General features: G+C 38.9%; 1 protein-coding gene and 1 long non-coding RNA gene across 6 annotated transcripts in view; one reads left to right on the top strand and one right to left on the bottom strand.

Annotated features, from left to right (window-relative positions):
- SLIT2 (slit guidance ligand 2) overlaps window positions 1–12,297 on the bottom strand; it is a 383,800-nt gene that overhangs the window by 259,591 nt on the left and 111,912 nt on the right. Inside the window, exon 1 of one of the 5 annotated variants that reach the window (XM_073805112.1) lies at window positions 5,509–5,576. The exons of the other annotated variants lie outside the window; for them this stretch is intronic. Within the exon in view, the coding sequence (XP_073661213.1) occupies window positions 5,509–5,561 (53 nt within the window). The 5' untranslated portion in view covers window positions 5,562–5,576. Of the gene's footprint in view, window positions 1–5,508; window positions 5,577–12,297 lie in introns of those variants that run through there. 5 annotated transcript variants of the gene reach the window in all.
- The window catches only part of LOC141278764 (uncharacterized), an 84,085-nt gene continuing 77,642 nt past the window's right edge, over window positions 5,855–12,297 (top strand). The window contains exon 1 of the long non-coding RNA XR_012331951.1: window positions 5,855–5,996. This is a non-coding gene — a long non-coding RNA (uncharacterized lncRNA). The remainder of the gene's footprint in view (window positions 5,997–12,297) is intronic.

The raw sequence follows: 12,297 nt of genomic DNA, 5'->3' as shown, positions 1-12,297 counted from the left end.
AAGGTTAAAGTAAAAGAAACTGATCCAGTATGGAGTCAGATTTGTTCTTCCCGATTACACACTGAGTTTCTACAGTGGACTGGGCATTGTAATAGGCACTAGAGAAACAAGGATATGCCCTGTCCTCAAGGATCTTCCCTTGCGGTTTGCGAGGAAATGCCGTGTGACTGACAGAATCGTGGTGATCCGGCCAGGTGTCAGGCCTGAGCCTCTGAGGTGGGAGAGCTGAGTTCAGGACATTGGACCCCCAGAGACCTCCTGGCCCCACGTGATATCAACTGGCGAGAGCTCTCCCAGAGATCTCCGACTCAACACTAAGACCCAGCTCCACTCAAGGACCAGCAGCCTCCACTGCTAGAAACCCCATGCCAAACAACTAGCCACACAGGAACACAACCCCACCCACTAGCAGAAAGGATGCCTAAAATCATAATAAGGTCACAGACACTCCAAAACACACCACCAAACACGGTCCTGTCCACCAGAAAGACAAGATCCAGCCTCATCCACCAGAACACAGGCACCAGTCCCCTCCACCAGGAAGCCTACAAAACCCACTGAATCAACCTTACCCACTGGGGTCAGACACCAAAAATAACAGGAACTACGAAGCTGAAGCTTGTGAAAAGGAGACCCAAAACACAGTAAGTTAAGCAAAGTGAGAAGACAGAGAAATACACAGCAGATGAAGGAGCAAGGTAAAAACCCAACAGACCAAACAAATGAAGAGGAAATAGGCAGTCTATCTGAAAAAGAGTTCAAAGTAATGATAGTAAAGATGATCCAAAATCTTGGAAATAGAATGGAGAAAATACAAGAAATGTTTAAGAAGATGCTATGAGGTTAGATATCAATTACAGGAAAAAAACTGTAAAAAATACAAACACATGGAGGGTAAACAATATGCTACTAAATAACCAAGAGATCACTGAAGAATTCAACGAGGGAATCAAAAAATACCTAGAAACAAATGACAATGAACACACCATGACCCAAAGCCTATGGGATGCAGCAAAAGCAGTTCTAAGTGGGAAGTATATAGCAATACAATACTACCTCAAGAAACAAGAAACATCTCAAATAAACAACCTAACCTTACACCTAAATCAATTAGAGAAAGAACAAAAAATAAAACCCAAAGCTGGCAGAAGGAAAGAAATCATAAAGATCGGATCAGAAATAAATGAAAAAGAAATGAAAACAACAGCAAATATCAATGAAACTCAAAGCTGGTTCTTTGAGAAGATAAACAGAATTGAAAAACCATTAGCCAGACTCATCAAGAAAAAAGGGAGAAGACTCAAATCAACAGAATTAGAAATTCAAAAGAAGTAACAACTGACACTGCAGAAATAGAAAGGATCATGAGAGAGTACTACAAGCAACTGTATGCCAATAAAATGGACAACCTGGAAGAAATGGACAAATTTTTACAGAAGCATAACCTTCCAAGACTGAACCAGAAAGAAATAGAAAATTTAAACAGACCAATCACAAACACTGATATTGAGACTGTGATTAAAAATCTTCCAACAAACAAAAGCCCAGGATCAGATGGCTTCACAGGCAAATTCCAGCAAACATTTAGAGAAGAGCTAACACCTATCCTTCTCAAACTCTTCCAAAATATAGCAGAGGGAGGAACACTCCCAAACTCATTCTACAAGGCCACCATCACCTGGATACCAAAACTAGAAAAAGATGTCACAAAAAAAGAAAACTACAGGTCAATACCACTGATTAACATAGATGCAAAAATCCTCAACAAAATACAAGCAAACAGAATCTAACAGCACATTAAATGGATCACACACCATGACCAAGTGGGGTTTAATCCCAGGAATGCAAGGATTCTTCAATATACACAAATCAATAAATGTGATACAGCATACGCATATTAACAAACTGGAGGAGAAAAACCATATGATAATCTCAACAGATGCAGAAAAAGCTTTTGACAAAATTCAACGCCCATTTATGATAAAAACCCTCCAGAAAGTAGGCATAGAAGGAACTTACCTCATCATAAAAAAGGCCATATATGACAAACCCACAGCCAACATCGTCCTCAATGGTGAAAAACTGAAACCATTTTCACTAAGATCAGGAACGAGACAAGGTTGTGCACTCTTACCACTATTATTCAACATAGTTTTGGAGGTTTTAGCCACAGCAATCAGAGAAGAAAAAGAAATAAAAGGAATACAAATGGGAAAAGAAGGAAAGCTGTCACTGTTTTCAGATGACATGATACTATACATACAGAATCCTAAACATGCTACCAGAAAACTAGAGCTAATCAATGAATTTGGTAAAGTAGCAGGACACAAAATTAATGCACAGAAGTCTCTTGCATTCCTATACACTAATGATGAAAAATCCAAAAGAGAAATTAAAGAAACACTCCCATTTACCATTGCAACTAAAAATAACTAGGAATAAACCTACCTAAGGGGACAAAAGACCTGTATGCAGAAAACTATAAGACACTGATGAAAGAAATTAAAGATAATACAAACACATGGAGAGATATACCATGTTCTTGGATTGGAAGAATCAACATTGTGAAAATGATTATCCTACCCAAAGCAATCTACAGATTCAGTGCAATCCATATCAAATTACCAATCGCATTTTTCAAAGAACTAGAACAAAAAATTTTACAATTTGTACTGAAACACAAAAGACCCCGAATAGCCAAAGCAATCTTGCGAAAGAAAAACGGAGCTGGAGGAATCAGGCTCCTGGACTTCAGACTATACTACAAAGCTGAAGTAATCAAGCCAGTATGGTAGTGGCACAACAGAAATATAGATCAATGGAACAGGACAGAAAGCCAGAGATAAACCCACACACATATGGTCACCTTACCTTTGATAAAGGAGGCAAGAATATACAATGGAGGAAAGACAGCATCTTCAATAAGTGGTGCTGGGAAAACTGGACAGCTACATGTAAAAGAATGAAATTAGAACACTCCCTAACACCATACACAAAAATAAACTCAAAATGGTTTAAAGACCTAAATGTAAGGCCAGACACTGTAAAACTCTTAAGATGAAAACACAGGCAGTACACTCTATGACATAAATCACAGCAAGATCCTTTCTGAAATGGAAATAAAAACAAAAGTAAACAAATGGGACCTAATGAAACGTAAAAGCTTTTACACAGCAAAGGAAACCATAAACAAGATGAAAAGACAACTCTCAGAATGGGGGAAAATATTTTCAAATGAAGCAAGTGACAAAGGATTAATCTCTAAAATTTACAAGCAGCTCATGCAGCTCAATATCAAAAAAACAAACAACCCAATGCAAAAATGGGCAGAAGACCTAAATAGACATTTCTCCAAAGAAGATATACAGATTGCCAGCAAACACATGAAAGGATGCTCAACATCATTAATCATTAGAGAAATGCAAATCAAAACTACAATGAGATATCATCTCACACAGGTCAGAATGGCCAGGATCAAAAAATCTAGAAACAATAAATGCTGGAGAGGGTGTGGAGAAAAGGGAACATTCTTGCACTGTTGGTGGGAATGTAAATTGATACAGCCACTATGGAGAGCAGTATGGAGGTTCCTTAAAAACCTAAAAATAGAACTACCATATGACCCAGCAATCCCACTACTGGGCATATACCCTGAGAAAACAATAATTCAGAAAGAGTCATGTACCAAAATGTTCACTGTAGCTCTATTTACAATAGCCAGGACATGGAAACAACCTAAGTGTCCATCGACAGATGAATGGATAAAGAAGATGTGGCACATATATACAATGGAATATTACTCAGCCATAAAAAGAAATGAAATTCAGTTATTTTTAGTGAGGTGGATGGACCTAGAGTCTGTTATACAAAGTGAAGTAAGTCAGAAAGAGAAAAACAAATACCGCATGCTAACACATATATATGGAATCTAAGAAAGAAAAAAAAAAAAAGAAAGGTCATGAAGAACCTAGGGGTAAGATGGGAATAAAGACACAGACCTACTAGAGAATGGACTTGAGGATATGGGGAGGGGGGAGGGTAAGCTGTGACAAAGTGAGAGAGTGGCATGGACATATATACACTACCAAACGTAAAATAGATAGCAAGTGGGAAACAGCCGCATAGCACAGGGAGATCAGCTCAGTGGTTTGTGACCACCTAGAGGGGTGGGATAGGGAGGGTGGGAGGGAGGGAGACACAAGAGGGAAGAGATTATGGGAACATATGTATATGTATAACTGATTCACTTTGTTATAAAGCAGAAAGTAACACACCATTGTAAAGCAATTATACTCTAATAAAGATGTTAAAAAAAAAATGCCAGCTGCCCAAGCTAAAATTTTTAGAAATCACACTAATTTTATATAATTGTTTAATACCCACTCATACACGTACACATTAGCCCTGTAATGACTGTTTCTCCATGTTTCATCACTCCATTCTCCCTAACTAGAACATCAATGATGCTGTAAGAAAAAAAGAAAGAGCAATAGAAAAAAATGCTAAATCTCACATTTGACAACACCATATTGATGTCTGAAGTGTTAGCAGATTTCAACTCCGTGGCTTACTGACACTTAGGATATTTAGAGTTGGCAGAAAAGTCATCAATGTAGGGAGTAAACATAAACTCTGAGTTTATACTGTCACAGCTAGGAAACCATAAACAGTATCTTCCAAGGTACTAATATATGAAGATTCGGTAACAATTGAAGTTATGTTTCCTATTTACTGTCTGTAGAAGGAACAGGAAAATAAGGGATGGAGATGCAAAGGACAAGGGGGAGGGGAAGAAAGGGAAGGAAAGGGAGAGAGGAGAGAGGGGGAAAGAGTAAAGAATGAAACAGTGGAAGGCAGGGCAGGAAGGGAGCCATAGGGATGGAAGAGGAGTCCTCAGTTAGCAAAAGACTCCATTTATCAGCTGGAGGGGCAGCAGGAAATGACTGACTCTTAGGTAAGAAAAAGGACTGAACTGCCTAAGAAGAGGCTACTTCAGTGCTAAAGAACAGAGAAATGGCAACGCAGATAAAAAGTCCAATTACAATGAGTAGTTAGGGTAAAATTGAAAGCAACAGATTAAAGCACAATTTTACCCATTTCTTCTGTAAGCAATTTTTCTCTTCACACAGATTATAAGCAAGTTAGGAAAGTAAATGTTGCTGAAGGCAACTGCGTGCCTGTGAGGCACAAGTAAGGTATGCGTCACTGATGTCCTCTTACCTCAAGGGGCTTAGTGGCCAGAGGGGAAGATAGTCAGGGCCATGAGGGTGGTAATAAAGGCTTCTTGAGCCACTTTCCTGTACCTCTCCTCTCCAAGTGAGATGGCTGGAATTGTTGATCTCTAAGTTCTATCATAGCTCAGAAATATATAACTATGATTTTCAGTAAGAGGCAACCAAAAGTAGAACTTTAGCTTCAATTTAAGAAGTGAAAACATTAACTAGCACAGAATGAAAACATGGACTTTGGCATTTTTCTCATAAGTATCAAAAGTATGCCAGAACAGACCTTTGCAGTGCTGGGCAATGACTGTTACCTTCCAAAGGGGCAGCTGCTTCCATTCAAATTTCCTCCTTCTTCTCACCTGTCTTGTCCAAACCTTTACCTTTTTTGCAAGAAAACATGAGCACTTTTTAAAAACTGGGCACTGTTATGAGTTGAATTGTGCCCTACTCCAATTCATTTGTTGAAGTCTAACGCTCAGTACTTCAGAATGTGACCTTATTTGGAAATAGGGTTGTCATAGATGTAATTAGTAAGATGAGGTCATTAGGGTGGGCCCTAATCCAACATGACTAGTGTCCTTGTACAAAGGGGAAATTTGGACACATAGACATGCATAGAGGGAAGACAATACACGAAGAGATTCAGGGAGAAAACTGGCCATCTGTAAGCCAAGGAGAGAGGCCAGGAACAGATCCTTCTCTCACAGTACCCAGAAAGAACCAACTCTGCAGGCACCTTGGTCTCGGACTTCTGGTCTCCAGAACTGTGAGGTAATAAATTTCTCTTGTTTAATCCACTCAGTTTGTGGTACTCTGATACTCAGCCCTAACAAACCAACAGAAGTACTTTCAAAGTACTTGCTGCCCATTATTCTAAGCACCCTGTCTATATCACTATATATAATCCCCACTGTACCTTCACAAGGTACACATTTTAAAACCCACTTTTAAAATGAGGAAGCTGAGACACACAGAAGTGATGCTAATAACTCACATTCCATAAGTGTCAGAGCCAAGATCCAGACTGAGGCAGCTTGCCTCGGGGTGCACAAGCTTAACCACTGTATCTACTGTTTCTCATAGAGGGGAGCAGTTCCTAGGAGTCAAACTCTGCCAGGTTTTGCTAATACTTCTTTCTTCTACTCGCTGCTCACTGTTTCCCCTGCCAAAAACCCTCTTGCCCCAGATGGTTCTAGCAGATCATTCCTTATCTCATAACCTTTCCTGGAATGGGCTGTGCATCTTCTATGTGTTACTCCAGAGAAACATTTACTATACGGTTTTATAAATTGCTATTCAAATGCTTGTTTCTCCCAGTAGATTTTGAGCCCCTGGAGGAACTGAATGCGGTCACCCTTGGCTAGTTTCATATCTGTGGCTCTTAGAATCAAACCTAGCACATCGAAAGAATTCAATACATATTTGTCAAATGAGTGAATTACCGTTAAAGGAAGCCCTAAGGAATTCTGTCAGAGCTAACTTTATTATACTCACACACATATACCCATGTGTATTACACATACATACATATTAGCTATTTTAAAGGATAGACAAGATTTTAGAATGAATGACACCAAGACTTTAATACTGGTTATTATTAAACTTATATTTGAAAAGGCAAGCACTTTAAAACTTTCCTTCAAAGAAATGGAACAGACTATTTATGAAACACTGCATACATTAATGAGTTAGGCATTTCAGACATGGGGGTTCATGTTACACATATTGGTAAAATGAAATCCAGGAGAGCTGATCCAATAGAAGTCAACAACAGAGTTAAACTCAATGGCAAAAAGTTTCTTGAGTGTGATAATAAAGGCAGAATAAGTTGATGTTTTTCTTCCAGCAAGGAACATTTGTTTCTATCTTTCAGAAAGCTGTCAAACTAATTTTTTTTGCGGTATGCAGGCCTCTCACTGTTGTGGCCTCTCCCATTGCGGAGCACAGGCTCTGAACGCGCAGGTTCAGCGGCCATGGCTCATGGGCCCAGCCGCTCCGCGGTATGTGGGATCTTCCCAGACCAGGGCACGAACCCGTGTCCCCTGCATTGTCAGACGGACTCTCAACCACTGCGCCACCAGGGAAGCCCTGTCAAACTAATTTTGATTATAAATTCCCTAGCAACTCTAAAATGCCACAGGGAGAGAGGTCAAAGACAGATGTGTTAGTTGAAAGAACTGACTTGAGATTAGAAATGCTGCTTAACATATAAATATAATGACATTTAGCATCCAACACCTATTACTTACAAGGAACTGAGTAGGAAATGGGGGAAAATAATATTTGTATATGTAAACACACTCCTACAATACATCCATCCATCTCTGGTGGTTTCTTTAAAGGCCACTTGTCCTCTCTTTTAGGTTTATAAAATATTTATCCCATTGTAGACACATTTAAAACAAAATGGTGTTTCATAATAAAAGAGATATAATCTAATAGATCTTTTCAAACTCTAGAGATAAATATTACTCAACATCAATATGCTTGCCTTCAATTTTGGTATTATAATGCTTGAATCTGTGAATGGCCTTAAATGTCTCCTTGTCTATGGTTTGTTTTATCCTATCCAGTATTTGCAGATGTGTAAAATTGAGAGAGCAAATATACCAGCAAGGATCATAAAAGTGGAAAGTATTTTTCCCCAGTGTGAAAGTCAAAATTTAGCAGGATCCATGCTATAGGACAGAGTAAAATATAAAAATTAGCAAAGACCGTTTACACTTACCAATAGAACAATGTTAACTTTGCAAGTTAGAGAATTCATATACAAATACAAATATATTTGTATATTTTATAGGTAATAAAAATAATTTCTTTAGGAGTCTAAAAAATGGTTATATTAAACTGTATTTCACCCTTTCCTCTTTGGGTTCCTTTTCCACTCTAATTTTTACAAAAGTTAATGAGGTCTAAAAAGGATGTCCAGTAATCATTATAAAAATCACAAACTCTGAAAGCAGATAAACCCGAGTTTGAGGCCAAGTTCTGCCCTTTATGCGCCCTTTGACATCAAGGAAATTCCTCTCAAAATGTATTTCCCCTGTGTGTAGAATGGGAATAAGAATCACCTCATCCCCAGAACTGGTTTGAAGACTAAATGAAATTAGGCTTCAAAAGTATCTTGCATAGTGGGTGGTACATATGAACAGTTCCCCAAGGGTGTTAGATATTAAAAGACTCTAAATGTGGCTTAAGACCAAGACAGCCAGAACGCTTTAGCCCACTCAAAGGGACAGAGTGATGAGAACAGTGATTGAGAACTGGAATTTCTGTTTTTGCTAAAAATGTATGACACAGGATAGTTATTAATGAAACCTAAGAAGTGGTTAGGTATGTTTTATCAAGTTCTTCCTCATAATTAAAATAAGGAAATATGTAATCACCAGGCAATTTAAGAAAAAGACGGGCAAGTTAAGAAACCCTTACAATATTTCTGTGACTGAATCCATATATACGGAAAGTGGCCCCCAAACAACATTCACTGCCCATTGGTGGATGAAAAATGAAAAAATAATTTACTACACATCTCCTTTTGGTCAGGCACAAGGTTGGGTACCAATGAGAGTCTCACAGGATTTTGCAACCTCAGGTGAGTGTCAGGACAATAAACAACGATGCATGTCTGAGAAGGCATAAAGTGCCGTGGGAGACGGTCCAGGGAACCTGAAGGGGTTGGGGGCATCTTACAGAATCATTCTGGAAGCTCTTGAAGAAAATATGAGAGAGGACAGCAGAGATTCCCTTATGACACCTCCATGTGGATTACAGAAAAGTGTTACTTTCTCAATACAGTCACAGAAATGTATATTCTGCTGAAAAAAATGCTTTGCTCTTTTTTCGTAAGTATACAAATGTGCGTGTGAATGTGAATGAGTGTGAGTGGGTGTGTGTGGCAGGTGATCTCTGAGTTCATGTGTGTACGTGTGTGTGTTTGAATGTCTACGTCAGTGTGTGTGGTGTGCGTGTGGCTATGTGATAGTGTGTATGTGGGTGAGTATGAGTATGTGTGAAAGGGAGGTCTCACTGACCTTGGAATGGTCCCCCTTAGATGGGTGCCTTGTGTGTTCTAGACCCCGCAAAACCATAAGTGGCAGCTCCAAGAGGTGAGCCAAAGAGAGGTGGGAAGAACAAACAAGAAACCATGTCATCACCAAAATAACTGAAGATGGTCTTTGCTAGCGGTAGTGATTTGTTGAAAGGAAAGCAATATTACTTGAAAGGTATTTATGGAAGTGCTGCCTAGTGACTTGGTCACTAAGAGGATATTAAGGAGGTGGCGAGTTTAGGATAATAAATACCATTTATCAGGCATATGTTTTCACCAAATCTCCGAAATTTACCCGTGGGAATTGGGACTTCCTCCATGTTACAGGAAAATGTAGAAAGGTCGGTTGTCCAAGGTCACAACACTAATCAAACAAATGCTCGCAGTCACTGTCCCAGAGCTATTCACCAAGCTGAGAATTCAGGAAATGGAGGGTAGTTTGAGGGGAAAGAAAAGGAATGACCTCTCACTCCTGCCAAGTCTGAAATGCCCATGGCAGGTCTAAATGAAATTCTCTGGGTAAGCTGAAGATTTCAATCTTGGAGCCATCATCACACTCAGAGCCTAGAGTTAAAACTCCTGACTCAGCAAATCATGTTGCTGGTCCCAGGTATGTACACTATCATATAGATAAATTTGTGTCATGAATGCATAGAAGAGAAGCATTCAGGAAAACTGTACCCTAATAAGATGCTTATTTCTTCCCGTGTGTGTAACCTTCTTTAATTAGAGTCATTGAGTACCTCAGGAATAATGAGAATTATTCGACCAGAAATGCAAGGAGAAAAAGGAATCTGTTTTAATTTTCAAAACAGAATTTTTGAGTCTACTCCAGCCTATTTTTGTGGAAAGAGAAAGGAGTTTTCTACATTTTGAAAGCTCTCTGTCACATACCAAGGATGAAACCTGGTCAACACAGATCATCTAGTTTTAGTTGCAGTTATGATATAAAGCCGTGGTTCTCAAACTTTGGCAAACATCACAATCACCGGGAGGGCTTGCTAAAACACAGCTTGCCGGGTCCCTCCCCTACATGTTCTGATTCAGGTTGGGGTCGGGGCTGGAGAATTTTCATTCCTAGCAATTTGTCATATGATGTGGTATTGCTAGTACACAGTACTCTGAGAATCATTCATGTAAGGAAAGTCCTCTCCCTCCCGGCCCCAGCCAATACACAGCAGAAAGCCTTTCTTGGAAAGAAGAAGAACAGAGGTTTGGAAGGGACATAACAAAGTTGAAAATGATACATGAGTCTGTAAGAAAATACCAAAGTTCTTCAGCCAAGAGAGTGGAATCTTAAAATACAGTCACTTCCAATAGCCCCAGTTATGATGAGCAATAGGGACAGGCTGAGATTGGACTGGTGCTTTGCTTCCTTTTTACATCCAGCGTGATACAAAAGCAGTGAAGCAGGAGAGGGAGAGGGACAGGGAGGTCTCTACACAGATGCATCTGACATAGCTCCCTGATCTGGGTTTGCTGTGCATGAAACCCAATCATTCCTGTGTGCCTGGAAAAGATGAAATATGTCAAGAAGAAGGACAGGCAAAGAAGTGGTCAACCCCAAAATTCTAGAAATCAGGGGTTGGCACTTTTTTTAAATTGAGGTAAGTTTGGTTTATAACATTACACGTTTCATGTGTACAACATTATATTTCAACTTCTGTATACCCTGCAGTGTGCTCACCATCAAAGGTTTAATTTCCATCTGTCACCGTATAGTGGACCTCCTTCACCGATATCACCCTCCCCCTCAAGCCTGTTTCTCCTTTGGTAACCACTAATCTTTTCTCTGTATCTATGTGTTTGTTTTTGTTTTGTGTTGGTTGTTTTATTTTATAGTCCACATGAGTAAAATCATATGGTATTTGTCTTTCTCATCTGAGTCATTTCACTTAATACCCACAAGATCCATCCATGTTGTCACAAATGGCAGGATTTATCTTTTTTATGACTGAGTAGTATTCCATTGTGTGTATATGTATATATACATATACCACATCTTCTTTATCTATTCTTCTGTAGATACACATTTAGGTTGTTTCCATATCTTGGCTATTGTAAATAATGTTGGAAAGAACATAAACATAGAGGTGCATGTATCTTTTTGAATTAGTGATTTCATATTTTTCAAATAAATACCCAGAAGTGGAATATCTGGATCATATGGTAGTTCTATTCTTAATTTCTTTTTGAGAAATTGCCATACTGTTTTCCATAATGGTTACACCAATGTCCATTACCACCAGCAGTGTATAAGGGTTCTTTTTCTTCCACACCTTCTCCAACACTTCTTCTTGCCTTTTTGATAATAGTCATTATAAAGGGCATGAGGTGATAGATATCTCATTGTCATTTTGATTTGCATTTCCCCAATAATTACTGATGTTGAACATCCTTCCATGTGCCACACTGGCCATCTGATGCCTTCTTTGGAAAATGTCTATTCAAGTTCCAAGCCAATTTTTCAATTGAGTTGTTTGCTTTGTCATTGTTGAGTTGTATGAGTTCTTTATATTTTTTGGATATTAACCCCTTATTGGATATATGACTTGCAAATATCTTCACTGATTTGGTAGGCTGGCTTTTCATTTTGTTTTTCTGGGAAAGGCCTTATTTTTTCTTAGTACCTGAAGGATAACTTTGCTGGGTAGAGCTTTCTTGGCTGATAGCTTTTATCTTTCAGTATTTTGAGTATGTCATTCCACCCTCTCTTGGCCTATAGAGTTTCTGTTGAAAAATATGCGATAGCTTGATGGGGGCTCCTTGATAGGTCACTGTTTTTATTTCCTGTTTGCCTTTAAAATTCTTTCTTTGTCATTGACTTTTGACAATTTTAATATTATGTGTCTTGGAGAAGGTCTTTTTGCACTGAGGTAATTAGGTGCTCTCTTAGCTTCATGGACTTGTATAATCCAGTTCCTTCCTCAGGTTTGGGAAGTTCTCAGCTGTTATTTCTTTAAACAAACTCTCTGCTTCCTTCTCCCTCTCTTCTCATGCTGGGATACCCGTTATCCTTATGTT

This window comes from Tursiops truncatus, chromosome 5, assembly GCF_011762595.2.
Source record: "Tursiops truncatus isolate mTurTru1 chromosome 5, mTurTru1.mat.Y, whole genome shotgun sequence".
Lineage (NCBI taxonomy): Eukaryota > Metazoa > Chordata > Mammalia > Artiodactyla > Delphinidae > Tursiops > Tursiops truncatus.
Note: the sequence above shows the minus strand (reverse complement) of the source record. Positions and strands in the feature narration are given on the sequence as shown.